This window comes from Colossoma macropomum, unplaced genomic scaffold (genome assembly GCF_904425465.1).
Source record: "Colossoma macropomum unplaced genomic scaffold, Colossoma_macropomum, whole genome shotgun sequence".
NCBI classification, from domain to species: Eukaryota; Metazoa; Chordata; class Actinopteri; order Characiformes; family Serrasalmidae; genus Colossoma; species Colossoma macropomum.
Genome location: NW_023494785.1, coordinates 26,335,615 through 26,353,757, shown reverse-complemented (window position 1 = coordinate 26,353,757; position 18,143 = coordinate 26,335,615). Strand labels below are relative to the sequence as shown.

Here is an 18,143-nt window from a genome sequence, read left to right as displayed (position 1 = left end):
TGATTGGATATGGTTCACTGTCAATCATTCGACACCCTCCACGATGTATTTATCTCATTGGCGTAGATATTAGGTGAAAGGTGATATTTACGGAAAGAAAATTAATTCTCTCAGTAAAAATCATCTCTAGCTTAAAACCGAGTATGTGGAAAATAACCTACAAATAACACGCGGACAAATTATATATTATTTGCATTTTTTTCCGTCTCGGTTAACGTTATTCCGCAAACACTGCGTCAGGTACGAGATGGGATCAGCACGCTTTCTATTGGCTCCGTCTTGTATCAATCAAATGCCTGACCCCGCCCACCGGCTGCATCAGACTTCCTGTCTGAACTCAGCGGAGAGACTGAATACCGTCGGACACAAACATGAGGTAAGTTGTGTGTTGTGTAGCAGATTTAACCCTCTTTTTGTTTTTAAGTGTATATGTATGATCTCGACCAACAGCCCCGCATGTGTATTTTGGACGTTTCTATAATGAATGACCCAAAGATGAGGTTTTAAAATGGTACTTTAACAGAGTAAAGTCTCAGTTTGTGTGTTAGTTGACGGCGGTTGGTCAGAAACCAGAGAAACTCAGTTTTCTCTGAAAAAAATATATAGTCTATTTTATTAACAACACGCGTTACTTAAGTAGTTAGTAGTGGATTTTTATCTGCATCTAATCGTGTGTAAATATTTCCCAGATTGTGTGGCACTTTGTCGTATTTGGCCTTATCAGCAAAGCTAACAGGCTAGCCCGTTAACTCCTGTATAATTACAACGTTATATATTGTGGGTGAGTTTTATAAAATCGTTTGGCTGAGTCCAGTTAACTGTCCAGTTAACGTTAATATCGCAGAAGTGTGTGATGAGTTCAGATCCTGGTTAATGGTAATGGTGCTATGCTATGTGGTGGGAGCTAAGCTCATAACAAAACAGTGCCTCAGCTTTCCTGTCAAACCAGGCGAGTTCAAACGACCTTAAAGTCTCACCTGCTGTTTTTGGATGAGCTTTGCTGTGATTTACAGTGTTGTGTTATATGATCTTTGTGCTTTGTCTTTAACCAGCTACCGAGGCTGTTTTTGTTGTTAGATGATTTGCTTTTCCAATTCAGGGGCACAGTTTCAACTAAGCTGACTGTAATGTAACAATAATATGTTTTATTATGTTTAGTGTAACGGAGGGAACGAAGTGCAGATGGGTCTCCGTGTGCAGAGGTTATCTCTGTCATTCCCTCTGTAGTTATAACCTTTAAATCTCTGTAGATCTCTCTATTTCTCTTCTGATCTTCTGATTTATTACAACCCCAACAAAGCAGCTTTTCCCCCAGGGCAAATGTCTAATCTATTACCATGAGGTGTAACTCAAGAAAAAAATATGCACTGTTCTGTGTGTGTGTGTGTGTGTGCACTTTCCTGGTGACGACATGTGGGCATTATAACAGACCCGGGGCCGCTTTCTCTTTCCAAGTGTTGTCCACACCCTCGACTTGAAGGACACAAAAGGTGCAGCAATGAACAGGATCAGCAGAGTACTGCTGGGGTCGTACATGTGTTACTGATCTCAGCACTGCCTCTGCTGCAATAAAATTTGGACTTTGAGAGGATTGTATGTGTCGTGTGTTTGAGCTCCTCTGCGTTTTGACTCCAAATCTGTGCTTTCTTCTCTGTTTTTTAATCTTTGTGAGCAGGGACTACAGGGCACAAATTATGAAAGAGATTCTGGCTGTTGTCCATCCAGCTCTGCCCACAAAACGGGATGTGTGTTTTAGCCACGGGTGGGTGGGCAGATGCCAAGCGAGTGCATTGCTACATTAGTCAGCTTTGGCCCTTTTCTAACAAAGTTGTCACCGAAACAGCGTGACTGTATGTCACGAGTGGATGGTCTCACTCTCCGCCGCAGTCTCTGCTGCTTGCACTTCTGCATGCAGTCATTTAGAACAATGAACTTTGTATTGAGGCTGTAATCTCATCCATTCAACCCCCACCAAACTGTTGCCTCACACTCTGTCTTGAGAAAAACGTCTGTTCAGCTTGTGCTCATTATACTGCTGACTCAAAGCTTTCATATGCGTCATAACTTTTTTTGCAAACTGATAAGTGGTTGTTTTTCAGATATTTGTGGTAGATCAAGGGTCAGTTTGATAGGTGTACCTGTGACAGCCAAAGAGTAAAGACCATTTTTGTAGAATAGGTTCTTTGCTTCTTGAGAAATAAAACCCTAATAATGTTTTTCCTTCTTTCTCTCCCTCCCTCTAGGGCTGTGCATGTTTGGGGGCATACCTAAGCTTAAAACAATCAACAAGACGGATTACAACGCAGAAACGTTGTGACATAATGCTCTCACCCGTGTAATCCCTCTGTACTCTTCTGGATCTGCACTGGTCTGTTGTTTATTGTTTTTTTGGAGGAATTGTTCTGCAGACATAGAAGAACACTGGAACTTCAATGGATTACAAATCTTGGATTTTGTGGCACGTGTCTATTGGATGATTAAGGACAGAAGGTAACCTCTGCAGACTGAGACACAAGACAGCGTCGATCACTACCCTGGCTGATGTTTTAAGAGGGAAAGTATTTGTAGTGGACAAAAAAATCACCTTGGGCATTACAGATACTTTAGAGTATTATCATTTTGCACTGACTATAAAATCCTCTAGACTACCCTTAGGGAAAAATCTTCTGTTATTTATCTGTCTGGCTGTCCCTGAATTGTTTTCATAGGTTTAAGATAATTTAAAACGTAAGTGGTGTTTACTTTGTCTCGGTTTTACATTTTCTGACCTCAAGACATTGGGTGCTGATGAACAGATGCTAGCTATCTACACTGTTTTATAATATCATTTTTAAGCAACACTAACAAGACTTTGTCAAGGTTATCTAAAGAGCTCTTATATTATTTATAGCTTTCACAGCTGAGTCACTTTTTGTCGCGTTTGACCATAATTCTCAAATTTCGCTGATTCACTCGGAGCAGCCAGGCTCTGAGGAAAGCACTTTAGTTCACGTTCGGCTGGGTCAGTAAAAGTGAATGTCACGTATGACATCCACTTTTATTTCTTCCTCTTTTTGGTTTATACACTATAGTGAGCTTTAGTGGCCTGGACCGACAGCCTTTAGGATTACAGATTCATTTTTAATGCGTTGTGTACATCGCTTTCTGATGTTGAACAGATGTTTTTTAAGAGGATTAAATATTGTTGCTTTAAGCGAAATGCACTATGAAAGAACGATTTAGCGCTATCAGGGATAGGTGTACCTGACTTGTTGATGTTTTTGAACAAAATGTTATCTAGACAAAATATTATCTAGACATCCAGCGAGTTCATTTGAGGGAAAACAAAAACCTCAATCAGTAACTCAAACTACTGCTCAGCTGATCTCTAAAGAAGAAGGATTCAGGGAAAGGCATTCTGAAACTCTGTGGCAACTACCTGCCCTTCTCTCCAGGCATCAACTAATCTGTCCTCTAGTGAAGACGGCTTCAGAGAAAGTCCTTCTACGTCTCTGCAGAAAGGCTTTCTGCATGATCCACCCAAATCCTCCGATTTGAATGCTCTCACCTAACCCCACGGATCATCTCTTGCTGTGAAAATGCGCTCCCCAGGGCCACGGAGTCCGTCCCCATCCCTGTCCCCTTGTCCATCTCCTGGACTGGCCCAGGAGGCCCTGCTGCACGGGCAGTTTGGGGGCTGGAGCACCGGAGGCAGTACAGGTGGAGGCAGCGGGAGCAGCAGTAACAGTAACAGTTGCCCCAGCAGCCCCGGAGTCTCCCTCCCGCCCAGTCCAGCCTCATCCAGCTATGCCCTGACCCTCACCCCTACGCACATCCATGTCCAGCGCCTCTCCCCTCGCCCGGGGAAGGACTCTCGGCTGCTGCTGCCGCTGGCGGAGCTGGCTGGGTGTAGCTGCCCGCGGGCACCCGCTCCGCCTCTGCTGGTGTTGTACTGGTACCCGGCAGGGCGGCGTAGGAAGGGCGTATCCCGCCGCAGGCAGGTCAGAGCATTTCACGCAGAGAGCCGAGCCGAGGCGGAGAAATGGAATGCAGCTGTACAGTGCCTGCTGAGGGGACTGGACGTCAGCGCCACTACAGGTGAGTGATGGAGTTCTATGAACTTGCCGCCTTTTTCTGATACCACTTTGGAATAAGACTACCCTTACAAGGAGATTATGAATGGTTCAAAATTCACTGATGGCTATTAATTAGGTGATAAACACCTTAAAGCCTATTAATAAGCAGTTAACACATAAATAAAAAGGCAACAATGACCTGTTACATCTGATGAACATGAAAATCTGATGAAGCTGACAGGTTTAATACTGACTGATGGAGAAGACACAGTAAGATGGGTAACCAGCAAAAGCTAAGGTTTAATGTGTAGATGAATGTGTGCTGTTGTCCTTTTTTTATGTGTTATGACAGCTCATTAATGATTTTTGAGGTGTTTAGTACTAATCAATAACCATTATTAAACTAATTTTCGACCATTCATAAACTCTTTGTAAGACTGTCCACCAAATATCCTGTTAGAAATGAACAAAACATTAAAAAATTGTGATATTTATTTTTCTTCCTTATCAGCTAGCGACAGATTGCTGGCAGTTATTTTTTCCACTAAAGAGAAATGTCCCTAGTTTCTGCATCTGGTGCCAGATTTGCCCCTGGATGTAGGTGTAGATGTGGGTGGGTGTGTTTTTGAGGCTCTGAGGTGTGAGATTATTGCCTGTCACTTATACAACACTGTCCACTGAATGTAGAATTATTCTCAGTTTTTGGTTAAAGGTGAAGCATTGATTACTGCTGCTATCAGGTCCACAGTGATGTGTCGATGGCAACACTTTTGTTCACTGGGAAAGACACGCTTACATCACGTTTTATTAGTAAAGTTAAATGTGTTCAGAGCAGATTGCTTTATCATAAATGAGGCAAACTCATAACTTTTAATGCTGCTTATTCCTCTTTAAATGTCTGATGTCTTGATGTGTTTGTCAGAGCTAATCAAACTGAGGATATGCAGTGTAGGCATATAATGTTTAGTGAGCAGCCGTTGGACGATGCTGGTTAATTTAATCCCTGTACCCTGTGATTTTTAAATACGTTACAATGGTAACAGCCCCGTAATGGTAAATACTGCCAATAAAATGCTGTTCATATACTGATTTATTTCTTGCAAACCATGGCAAGATACTAGAACTCCCACACATAAACATAATTGAGCTTTTAAAAGTGTTGGGTTAAATGATATCCTACATTAATACCACATTTATCACACATAGCATAGATGTGATTGATGGAGAAACGCGGCTGTTGAGCTGTGCTGGTTAAACACGATGTCATTGCGGCAGGCAGATATCATGCCTGGAGAAAAGCTGCCTATGTTACTGTGTATGTTTTAGGACATCTGCAGACAACAGCATCAGGTTTCAGATAAAAGGCTTTGGGTCTCAGTGTCTGATAAGTTGTTGTTAGTATTAGGTTGTTGTTGTGTTAGGTGATATTTGACAAAGATTATGCTTTAACTCACTATCACTATCAGTGTGTTTGTTCCTGCGTCTGTTTCGTTGCTAGGGTCTGTCTTAAAATTAAGAAAAGAACAATTGTGTAAATGCTTTGTATAAAAAAAAAAAATGTAGAAATAAAAAAATGTCAAAGCAAAGAAATCAATACCCTAACTTCACAAGTCCCTGTTTACCATTTACTGTGATTATTTTCCACATGGTTACCCAAATAAAAGGTTTCTATTGCCGGCACAGGCGCACTCTGACCTTATCGGGGGATTTAAGATGTAAATGTCTTATATTGTTTATTGTCTGTACTGATAAACATGTTTTATAACACTGGAGATAAAAATTCAATTCATACATAGGCCCAAATAATGCAGTGTTCAATGGATTCAGCAGGGACGCATTTGTGTGTATGTACTTGCGAGACAGAGAGAGAATTGTTGCAGTCTAAATTTTTCACATGGCAGTATGTATCAGAATTGTGTGCTGATGCTGTTTTTTATGTATGTATCTGTACAAACTGATGCCGATATACAAACATTTTTAAAATATAGAAATTGGGTCTATACCTACATGCGTTAGCATTATGGAGAAATAAAACTTTTATTACTGTAGGGGTTACAAATGCGGTAAAATGAATAAAATGCAGACAAGTGTAGTCTGGTAACCTAGCGTCACCTAATGGTTTGTTCTTCCAGAATACAGTAAATACATCAAATATCAGTTTGAAATAGTCAGTCAAATTTAAACAGCTGTCCGATGCTGATGCTTTAAAATGCAAATATTTGCTTATACCCATATGATTACAGTAATCATTGCAAATTTCTGCATTCTTGCTAAAGAAAGTTATTGGTTTGATGAGTTTTCATCTCTGTATCTTCTGTTTGGATTTTGGAGGCTGCACAGAATCCCCAAACTTATGTCATTTCAAAAGTCTGTTCCCGGGTCAGCACTGCAACCCCATGTGGTATTACAGACGTGTCATTCAACCCTTTAGCAACAATGTTTGGTTAGACTCGCTAGAAAACTTCCCTTGACTTCAAATTTGTGGGGCCAGTAGCGTCAGGCATGGATTTTCTGTTGTTTCTTGCTTGTGTCTCACAGTGTGAAGTTATCAGTCTTGACTCTGTATTTCCTTCGTTCTGTCTGTGTTTTATCTGCTCTGCACACACACTCACTGACACTCTCTCATAGTCAGAGTGGGCTGGGTCTGTTTGGTTTATGAGCTTTTAAGTTTTTTACATGGCCATCTCTTTTTGTGTGTAGTATTTGTTTGCAGTGTTTATTGTCTTGCTTGTGTGTAATGTAATGATTCTGTGATGTTCTTGTAATGCGCTGAAAAAAGCTGCACTGTGGTCTCAAAATGATCCCAGTACAATCCAGAGTCTGTTTTTAGATATAGTTCATTTTTAATGAAGGTCATTGCCTCTTCTGTTGTCCCTGTTGGTTTTGTAGTTGTTGGTTTTGCCTGATTTATTATTTTTTTTCTCTCCTCTGACAGAATTTAGCAAAAGCATGTTGCCCCGCCCTCGTCGTCTGCTGCTATTGGTCAATCCTGTCAGTGGGCGGGGTCAGGCCATGCAGTGGTGTCAAACGCACATACTGCCAATGATCAGAGAAGCCAACATCAGCTACAACCTCATACAGACAGGTATGACCAGCACAAACTGAAGATTCAAGTTCTGATCTGTCTACTGTATATATGAAGGGTTTTGTTCTAAAATACTGCTTTAAGGACACTTTCACGATTTTTATTGCATGATATATGTTGTTGGGAACAGGCATACAAGAAATATCAGTGCTATTTTATGATTAATACTACCTTTATTAGAGATTTGTGTTTTCCCCAAACATCTTTATAACCAAAATTGTTACAAATAGATATACATTATTTTGGAATGAAGACGTGGCCATGCATTATTCAGGGCTACCAATCACTCGGCTAAACCTCGTAGTGAAATTTGGGAAGTACACAAGTGGAATTGATGAGCTCATGAAAGCACTTAAATGATTGCTTAATTGTCCCACACAGTATCTATTCCTCATTGCTGATCAATCAGTCTTGCAGGTTTTAGTTTTAGTTAATGGAGAATTCCTGATTTTTTTGTATTTGTCATGTGAAATCTAAACTGCTGTCTGCTTTTTTTTTTAAAGATATTGCCTACAGCTACTGCAAAATTAAATTTTTGAAAATCTCATAGAACACAGAAATAGTCACACACCTAATTGTTTAAAATAGCAGTTTATAAATGTATATGTTGTGTTTCTGCTGTGCACCAGAGCGTCAGAATCACGCCCATGAGCTGATCAGAGAGATCTCACTGCACGAGTGGGATGGCATCATCATTGTGTCTGGAGATGGACTACTGCACGAGGTGACTGGCTTCTCACTGAGAGCACAGCTAGTAAAAAATTTGACTGATGGAAATTACGTTTAAAGTTCATCTGAGGGTTTCTTGACCTAGACAACCTCTAAGCCGTTCCTAGTTGGCCGTATTTTAAAATAGATAGCACAGTTAGATGTACAGATATACTACATTCCAGTACATAGTCACGTTACTGATCTGTCAGACTGTATGCATTCCTTTGTTTTGTGATGAATTTATGTTTGCAGTATATTAATTAAAAACAGCTTAGACTGGTCAGTGTGCCCTTAGTAAAAGTGTCTGTGACTTCATTAGTGCCATGTTTGTTGAGTAATGCTGTTTCATAACTCATGAATGTTTGACTTTTTTATTTGGATCACATTTCTAATACATTGAAAAACAAGATTTAATTACTAACCTCAGGGTAAGTCTTGTAATTAATCAGATGTTAGTATTAATAACACCTGTGTTATGTTTTGTTGTGTGACTTACGACTATGAATGTCTACGGCTAGTCCTGTGCAGGTTTAAACCAGTCAGTGTGATAAAGCACATTTACCACCCCTTAAAAAAGCATTATTAATTAATTTATTTGCTTCATACAAACCAAAGCAAGAAACTTGTATTACCACGTCAAAACAATTAATCTTTTAAACGGTGTTGGGTGAAGTGATATCCTACATTAATGCCACATTTATTGTGCCTAATTTAGATGAGATTGTTCAAGAAACACAACTGTTGAGTAGCGTTGGTTAAACTTGTAGGGAGTGGGTGCGCCACCATGTGCCGTCACAGTTGGCAGATATCTTGCTTGAACAAAAAGCCACCCATAGTACACATTATGTTAGAAAATCACAGCATCAGGTTTCAATCAGACACAACAGCTTTGGGTCTCAGGAAAAACTGTCATGTCTCAGTTCTTATACAACTGGAAATCAGGCAAAACAGCCTAAAATGATAAAAATTCGCAACTTCATTCTTCCTTACCCACAGGGTGCTTATTCATTTTTTGTCCATTGCCATGATACAATAAAGGCTTTTAATTTCTAGAGAAGTGCCAAGGAATATTGATCTTTGTGTTGAAGCCAAAGTGAATATTTATGTATTTTTTGGGGGGTGCTTTTACAGTACAGCTAATTATGCAGTGTTACTGACCTCCAGGCATGTCTCTCTGTTTAACAGGTGATCAATGGCCTCATGGACAGGCCAGATTGGGAACAAGCAATAAAGACTCCAGTGGGAATTCTGCCTTGTGGCTCTGGAAATGCCCTGGCTGGCTCAATCAACCACTACGCAGGGTAAGAGAACTCACCTGTACCACTTCATTGAGCTGTACACAGAAAAACACACACACACAGTCCAGACAGCAAAGAGTCACGAAAACTGATTTACCATTTATGCCGGCCTTACACCAAACGACTTTTCAAGCGATTTCAATGTCGCAGACAAATTTCCAATGTCAGAATAAAATCATGAAAGTTTTGCTAGAGTTGAGCTGCGCTTGCATCATTGGGATCATTTAGTGTAAGGTGGTCAGGATGGCTGTCTTAACTCAGTCTTTCTCTCGTCTTGGTGCTACGATAAAATCAACCGTGTTTAATATTATCATAATTTTTACATTTTTAATCTTGGCTCATGCAAATAGTGACGTGACAGTGGGTGGGCGAGTGCATGCGCGCGGCGCCAAAGAGTGAGTCCGTGGGGCAGATTTTAATTGGTCCGTGGCTTCTGTTTTAGAGAGCGAGAGAGCAAGGGAGAAAATGCATGCGTGAGTGCCTGAAATCTCTGTTAAAAAAAAAAGGCAAATCTGCTCCACTTTAATACAGTGATCATATAAACTTTAAATGAAAACTGGCTATTTTAATATTTCAGGCTCACTGAGTATAACAGTGATGTAAGGTAATGTGCAGAGGACTTTAAGAATGGCATTACTGAAGAAGCATCAGTGTTTTTTTTTTTCTTTTTTTTTCTTTCTGTTATAGTGGTTTCTTATTTTGTTTGTTTGTTTGTTTTTTATGGTTTAGTTCATAACACCAAATCAGCAATGCTGAATTGCTGCATGTTTTGTCAATGTTTAAATCTTTATGTCAAATTAAAAAAGTAGCTGCACATTTTACAGGTTAATTAAAAAAAATCTGGGTTATGATGTGATACATGCTCAGCCAAGGTATCTTCCCATCTGTACCACTATAGAGTGGAAGGAAGAGTGTTCATAATTGTAAATTTCTGCCAGTTCAATCATGCGATGGGGAGTAATCTCAAAAATCTAGATGCAAAGTCTTTTCAAAGTCTTCTAGTGTATGGTTAGCATTATAGTTTTATCTTTAGTATTGAGTTTAGTCTGTAGAGTTAGATAAGTGATTTCTGATCTTAGGTTATTAATGTTCTGAGGCATTTCTCTCTTCTTCACGTAAACAGTTGGTGTCCAAAGTGCGGTCCCAGGGTTAAATGCGGCCCGTGGGCAGATTTTAATTGGTCCGTGGCTTCTGTTTTAGAGTGTGTTATAAGAGGCCCGTCTGCTAGTATGCTACAGTTTTTTCCTTTCGCCTGATGGTGACAGCAGTGCTGTAAAATTACAGAGTACTTTGCCTGTAGTAACGAAGTTAGCTAAAGTTTAAGAGCCTTTCTTCTCTGGCTAGAACTGCAGCTTCATTTACCGAACGATATTTAGTCAAGACTACAGCCATAAAGCACAAACTCAATACTGATTTCATCTTGTTTTTTTGGCGAGATGGAAATTGTATTACTTTTTCACCAGGAATCACAGCAATTGTGAGTGCCTCATATTTCAAAAGACTGTACTGAATTCAATGTCAGTAGACATAAAACAATGCATGAACGTTAAAATAAATATTCAGGAGAGGAACTGAAGCAACTGCAGCTACCTGTGTCTCAGAGCACCAACTTCTTTTCAGAACAAATTCAGTAGTTCAGTAAATATAAACTCTTTAAGACCAAACAAAAACCTGGTTATTCATGCAGTTTAATCTGCTTTTCTCATTTAATAAAGTGATTTCTGAATGTTATCATTGCATTTATTTGATATGTAAGAACATGATCTAACAAAACCAGTAATGTATAGATTTTTGTTTGGTTTGTCTCACAAATGATACTTTCAGAACAGGTAAACACTTGAATTGGAATATACTTAATACAGTAGTTTTTTTTTTTTTTATTGTTACTCTAATTAAACATATTAGTAATTTGTCATAAGCACTTATTGATCTAAATTTCTCTGAATGAGTAATCAACGATAAAAGCCTTGTGCATCTTTTACACAGTGATAGGAAAACTGGTAGCTCACAGAAAACTCTGATTCTATGCGCTGAAACGTTTCACTGTGACCAGTGTTAAGAAGATTTATACGCATTTAGGGGTCATCACCAGATTCTCAGAATGGATCAACAGCAATTTTTTTTGTGCACTCTCTCTGTTTCTCAGATATGACATGTGCCTTCGGGAGCCCCTCCTCCTTAACTGCTGCTTCCTACTTTGTCGGGGTGGAGTCAGACCTATGGACTTGGTTTCTGTGACAACAAGCCCTTTACCGTCCTCTTCATCGTCCAACAAAAACGGACGTCCGTCCGCTCCCAAAAGGCTGTTCTCCTTCTTGTCAGTGGCGTGGGGTTTTGTTTCAGATGTGGACATTGAGAGTGAGCGCTACAGGGGGCTTGGCTCTGCCCGCTTCACTCTGGGCACACTGGTGCGTCTGGCTTCACTGCGCTCCTACAAGGGTCGCCTGTCATACTTGCCCCCTGCTGTGGTCAGTTCATCACCTGACGTGACCCCACAGCCTCCACGCCGTCCTCTCTCCAGGAGCATAACTGAGGGCCTGGAGGGCTTCTGTCGGACGCCCATTCATCGCACCTGCTCCGATATGGGCATCAGCGAACAGAGGAGCCTTCGCAAAGGGGATGGAGAGAGGGAGAGAGAGCGAGAGAGGGAGCGAGAGGAGAGAGAAAGAGAGAGGGAGAGGAGGAGAGAGAGAGCACGAGGAGTGGGGGTGGTAAGAGCAAGCAGTCTTGCGGAGGACCGAGAGAGAGAGATGGAGGCAGAGGAGAGGATGGAGGAAACATCCGGGTCCAGCTCGGAGTCAAGCGAACGACAAAACGAATGCGTGTCTGGGAACGGGGAGGACGAGGCAGAAGAGGATGATGGGAGAAGTAGTGGGACCGAGGGAGCTCTGGAAGCAAGAGATGTGAGTGAGGGATATGGCGTGGACGAAGGGAAAGAAGCAGAAGAGTGCGAAGACACACCCCCAGAGCCGCGGCAAGTGCTTCGCAAAAACTCCGCCCCCTCCTCTCAGATTGTCAATGCCTTCTTCAGCCAGCCAATTGGCGCCGCTGGTTCTGAGCAAGATCTAGACGCAGACGAGGATCTAAACGGCACTTACTTCCAGCGAGAGCCATCTTTCCCACCGGACCCTACACGGGAACGGTCACTGACTATTTCCTCCCCCTTCCGCCACTCGCCGTTCTCCTTAAAACCCAAAACGCTGGACCAGAACCAGAACCTGTCAAGGCCTCGTCCGCTCTCCCTACTCCACCAGTCTCACTCCAACTCTCTTCCTCCCAAGTTTCCTTCGCTCTCTCTGTCTCTTTCTCCCACTCCTCCATCTTCCCCATCTTGCGCTTCACCTCATAGCTCTGCCTACCTTGCCCCACGGCCCGGCACACCCAGCTCCTCTTCCCCGTCGCCCTCTCTCCGCTCCCCCTCCCCATCATTCACCTTTGATATAGCTGAGCCAGCTGGCCCACTCAAGAACCGGTCAGCGGTCTCCAGCCCCAGTGCTCCACCCCATGATGACTTGCTGCCACCTCTGGACCAACCCCTGCCCACGCGGGACTGGGTGACCATTGAGGGTGATTTTGTCCTGGTGCTGGCCATCTACCAGTCCCATCTGGGTGCTGACCTGCTGGCTGCGCCGCATGCCCGCTTTGACGATGGCCTGATCCACCTGACATTTGTGCGGGCGGGGATCTCCCGGGCTACGCTGCTACGGCTCTTCCTGGCCATGGAGAGAGGTGCCCACCTGTCCCTGAGCTCACCCTACGTCAGCCATGTTTCTGCCCGAGCCTTTCGCCTGCAGCCACTCTCGCCACGCGGGACTCTGACAGTTGACGGGGAGTTGGTCCCCTATGGACCCCTGCAGGCACAGGTAACTTCAGGACAGTCTTAAACCAACAGCCTTCTCTAATGACTGGACCATTAGTGTGCTTTTTATTAGATCTGGTAATGTGGTTCTGGGACTCCCCTTAACAACTGAATTCACCTATAAGCTAATCAGTAGTCAAGATAAAAACACATTCTTACCATTTTAGCTCTGTTAACAGGTTTCTGTAAACCTAGCAGATTCTTTGGCTGACAGGCTGCTACTATAATATTTAAAAAAGGGCTTTAAGTCAAATCATTATCTTTTGAGTCACAGTAACACTGCAACATAGTAAGTGAAAAATATGGTTGCCCAAATATCTGTTAGAGGTTTCAAATGTTTTTGGTTAAGCTTGAGCTACCATAAAACATTATGCTTAATAATATTAAATATTAGGTTAACTGTTAGATTTCTTATAACGTAATATGGCAAATCTTATCAGTGTGACATTAGAACGTGACATTATTGTGGCGGTGGAACAAGGCAGTGTTTCTGCATTAAACACTGATATGGAATAACAAATTATTTCAAGTATGTACAGCTCTGCCTCATTTCAGGCTCTCAGCCCTTGTAAGCACAGGGAGCGCAAACTCTAAACAGAAAGACAAAGCTATATGTTACAGAAAGAAAAGAGGACCTTTCTAATATTTCACAGTGTGATTATGATTTTATGTCACAGTCATGATTTACTTTACTTTAACCCAATACTTTAACAAGACACAGTCAGAAAGAGTGCAGGGGCTCTGTTGCATGAGACATTTAATGTATCTCAGTTGAATGGTATCGGAGCTGAACTAAAGATTTTCGGATCAGTAGTGAACTGAAGTATATTGAATTGTTACTTGTTTAACGGTATCATTTTTGCATCACATCGTCAAGATGCATGTTGTATCGTTTGAAAGAAGGACGCGCAAAGTGCAGATGCTCAGTGCCAAGAAGAGTATTGTGTCCAAAATGTGGAGCCTTTGGTTTTAAAGCTGATAATGTAAAACAGTGGCAGGTGATCTTTAAACACTGCCATTAATTACTGTTAAAATCTAAAGGAAAAACTTTAGAATTTATTTTCTCATTTACAAAGCTGTAGTGCTGAAGCGGACAAGGAGTAAATGGCCAGAACAGCCCTGACAGAAGCCAGCAAACACATTAGTGCCTTAAGCACTACTGATGCAAAGGCTTTTACAAAACACCTTATGTAACTACGTTTTATTTGCTTATTACTACTTTTTCACTTATTCCACACTTATTTAATGCATTCTGATAATTTATTTTTGATCATGTAAATGATACAATTTCTTTCCTTTTAATTATCTTTTTGACATATCTTGCTGTTTTTATTTCTATAGAATAGTTTTCCTTTTCTGCTTCATGTTTGCACAGTTAATTGCTTATTGCTTTGCATTATTCATTTGTCTGTGTGTGTGTGTGTGTGTGTGTGTGTGTTTGTGTGTGTCTCCTTTCAGATCCATCCCTCACTGGCTCGTCTCGTTGTTGGAGACTCTGGGGTGAAGATCACCAGATTCTGACCTGCTGGGATTGAAACTAAAGGGGATAAATTCTACACACTCTGGATTACGTAATGCTACGCCATCCACTTCTGGGAAGAGAGAGAGCGGAGAATTGAAATAGCCAGCAATTGCAATAACAGCTTTTACTGGGATTTACTAAAAGGGATTGCCTGATCGAGCTGCGCACAACCGTCCGGATTACAAGCGAGTTTAACGAAGGGATGAAAATTTACGGCCTATTGCACGACCACGGGATTACACTTATTTAGCTTTACTTAAGGCCGAAGCGTGAAAACAGCAATGTCTGGATACAAGAGTAAAAAGCCGTTTGAATGTGTGTGTTGAGTCAACGCGCCAAGCGTCTACATTTTAGTATTCGCTTGTTTGCAGACGCATGAGTGTTCCTGCCTTATTACAGAGAGATTTGTGGGGAGGATTGAACTGAACACTAAGGACAAATGTTGTTGTCGAACAGCTGTTGAGGTAGCCACACCCTCACGCAAATGTGGCCCATCTGTGTTGCATAATCTCCGTCCTTGGAATGCCTTATCCAGCTCTGAACTTCATGTGCAATTCCCCCTGTCTTAGTTTTCCCCTTTTCCTTACGATCACAATTGCAGGAATCATCTGGCGAGACATCAGATGTGCACAGTTTTCCCTTTACCCGAAGTGTACTCAATCAGCCAAAACATGATTGATGTCCAAAGTTTGCTTCTGTAGTATTTCACTGAAGCTATGAGGCTAATGTAGCCACTGACTGACATTGTACAAACTGCACGCCTAAATCATCCTTTGTATAAAACCTCGTCAAATTATTAAGTCATGACAAACTCACTTCTTTGTGTAGTTTCTGTATGACAGAAGTATGTGATTTAGACATGCAGATTTTACACAATGCTAATTGGTTGGGTTTAACTTTCCATCTAAGCTTGTCACTTCAGTGTAAAGAAGCACATTTCACTCGCGAACATGTCTTTGCTGATTGTGTTCAAATGGAGTGACAGAGGGATATTGTGTAACTTGGATTTTTTGCCAAGCTATTCCTTTAACTATAAGACCTCATTTATTAAAGATCAGTTCACAATGACCATAGTGTCCTGCTTAGTAAGACCTTCTCCGTGTGCATTACTGGAGACCGTATAGGTGCGTAATAAATTCAGTTTTGGTGTCTTATGTAGCTGGCTATTAAGCATATTTTGGGTTTTAGGAAAATATTGCTAAAAAGCAGATCCAAGCCTTCATAACTACATGGTGAAAATATAGAACAACAATGTTGTTGACAACTTTTTTTTTTGCCAGGAAGCTACAGAACACAATCATCTCATGGATGAGTTGAACAGTTAAACGTGGACTATATTCTGGTATATAGTGCATTTGCCTGATTGTTTAAGCAAAAGCATGTGGTGGTAATGTTAATGCAAGTAACCCAAGCTGTGTCTGTTGCCGTTGCACAAGATGGCTGCTTGGATTTTTTTTAGATTTTTAAACATTTTTATTTTTAATCAAATGTTAAATCCTTCCCAGAGATTAGCCTTTAAAACACCAGATAATTGTATGGAAACCGCTCAAAATATATGAAATAGAACAAAATATATTTGTTCTATTGAATATTAGAAATTTATGGAACTGTGTTCAGCTACTAATTTATTTAATTTTATTGAACGTATTCCAGAGCTTGTTTGAATGTGTGTGCAGGGTCACTTGTTCCTATGTTTTGCAGGAACATTTATAGGAAAGTAATTCCCAAAGTAATAAGAGCCATACAATAAATATGAGTGTATGGATGCATGCTCTGGAATCTAAACTAAACCTCCTAAGAATAAACACTAAACTCTTATTTTTTCCTCCCAGGCACCACAAATCAGCCAAGTTGATATGAATCTATGATTGTTGAATACTTAATGAGTAAAAGAAGGCAAGTGATAAAATCTATTTGAACAAAAGAAATGAAATTTCAAACAAATGTTCAGTGTCTCTTTTCCTTCTATCTGTCACGCTTATGAATTCCATCAGCATTGGTTTATCTGTATTGAGGTTTGGTTGTAGACCTTGTTAAAACTGGTCTTTATTGAAATTTTGGGATTTAGATTAGATTTAGTTTTTTTTTTCCTTGAAGGACCATGCTTTAGAGCAATGTAATACACTTTAGTAGTATTGAACTGCTGTTCATGCTGATGAAGCCAGTTAAAGATTTTTTGTTGATAGATGATTCTATAATGCTTGTAATAAAATTATAATTATTACTAAGATTCATTATTAAGCAAAACGTATATTGTACAGTTCATAGTTCTGTATAGTTTCAAATGTTTTGTTTATCCGCAAGAATAAATTTAACTAGAAAGTTATGCATGTGTTTCAGATTTCTCTTCAGGCTTCTCTGAGTGTTAAATTACCTTCAATACAGTGGCCTCTGAGGGCCAAAACTGAAGCTAAATGAATTAAGTCGCCTATGTTTAAGCCTCACCGTTTCAGCTCAGGAATGCACTCACTCCCGAAGTAAAAACACAAGGTCCTGGAAGTTTGGGACTTCACGGGAATGTGGAATAATTATCGGCAAGAGGAAGTGACATTAACATGGCTGTGATTCAGCAACCTTCCTGTGAGCTGGAGCAGAAGTATGGAGTAGGATAACCCCCCAAATGTCAGTGCGTTATGCTTCACTGGTTATCACACTTAGATGGAGGAGTAAACAAGGAAGCCGACGTCTCAGACTCTCTTCCTCTCTTTTGTCTGCCTCCTTTTGGTACCTCTGACCCCTCACACTAATCGGCGACCGCCACAGTACAGTAGTTCTCTTATCTTGCTTTTTCTTGGCCTTTCCGCCTTCCTATCAGGTCTGGTAAACAGTTTATTTTGACCCCCAGTATCTGTATCCAGCAGGTCAGCAGTAAAACCCCAAGATGGTTTTCACTGCCCCTGGATTACAGCCCTCCGCCTAAGCCCTTCACATGAAGAAAATGTAATAAAATTCTCTCATGCTCAAAAATCCTTTACTACAACATCATTTCATCATTTTCAGATCTATGAGTATACCTAAGCATCTTTATTCTGAGAAGATACAGTCTGGCTTCAATAACAATATTCCTGTCTTTAGGAATAATAGGGAAATTTCACATAAACCAAAGCACTTAAAACTATACAGTGCTTGAAAATGCCTCCGCATCCAGCACTGTTAAAACTATTTAAACCTCAGCCATTGACCCTTGAGAAACAATGTGTAGGTGTGGAGGCCTTTTAAAGAGTTTTTAATTGAGGCTAACTTTTTCACTTTGTGCCCTTCCTTTCTTTAATGTGCAGTGTACAAATAAAGGAATGCTTTTAAAAAGTGGCCTTCTGAAATAAACCTACCCTATACTATAAAGCTTTTTTCAAAATGTTTCTCCATTCAGCACTAGCAAAAACAGTATACCACATTTAAAAGCATAACAAAGTCTTGAAACTCGATGTGTAGGGGTGTAGAGTTTAAAGAGCCTTATACTGAGGTCACTGTTTTCTACACCTTGCATTCTTCCTCTGTGGTGTACCGACATCTTAATAAAGAAATGCTTTAAACTGTTATGTATTGACACACAACGATTCTACATAAACGTTTAAGATAAATCCCCAGATAACAACCAGAAAAAAATAGATTT

General features: G+C 40.7%; 1 protein-coding gene across 2 annotated transcripts; it reads left to right on the top strand.

Moving 5' to 3' along the window:
* Positions 1-325: 325 nt before the first annotated feature.
* Positions 326-16,856, top strand: sphk2 (sphingosine kinase 2). Of its 2 annotated transcripts, XM_036588617.1 has the most exons (8): positions 326-376; positions 2,244-2,490; positions 3,435-4,077; positions 6,991-7,140; positions 7,770-7,864; positions 9,037-9,152; positions 11,296-13,012; positions 14,467-16,856. In XM_036588617.1, the coding sequence occupies exons 3-8, from the start codon at positions 3,579-3,581 to the stop codon at positions 14,527-14,529; spliced, it is 2,640 nt and encodes an 879-aa protein (XP_036444510.1). In that variant the 5' UTR covers positions 326-376; positions 2,244-2,490; positions 3,435-3,578; the 3' UTR covers positions 14,530-16,856. The 2 variants fall into 2 exon arrangements, with proteins under 2 accessions (XP_036444510.1, XP_036444502.1); XM_036588609.1 differs by having other exon boundaries at positions 2,244-4,077.
* Positions 16,857-18,143: the final 1,287 nt, after the last annotated feature.

Bases quoted from the DNA above. Each gene is read 5' to 3' on its own strand.
- sphk2 (XM_036588617.1), top strand. From the start codon at position 3,579: ATGCGCTCCCCAGGGCCACGGAGTCCGTCCCCATCCCTGTCCCCTTGT. The intron at 4,078-6,990 runs GTGAGTGATGGA...CTCCTCTGACAG, and splicing joins GGACGTCAGCGCCACTACAG to AATTTAGCAAAAGCATGTTG. The intron at 13,013-14,466 runs GTAACTTCAGGA...GTCTCCTTTCAG, and splicing joins ATGGACCCCTGCAGGCACAG to ATCCATCCCTCACTGGCTCG.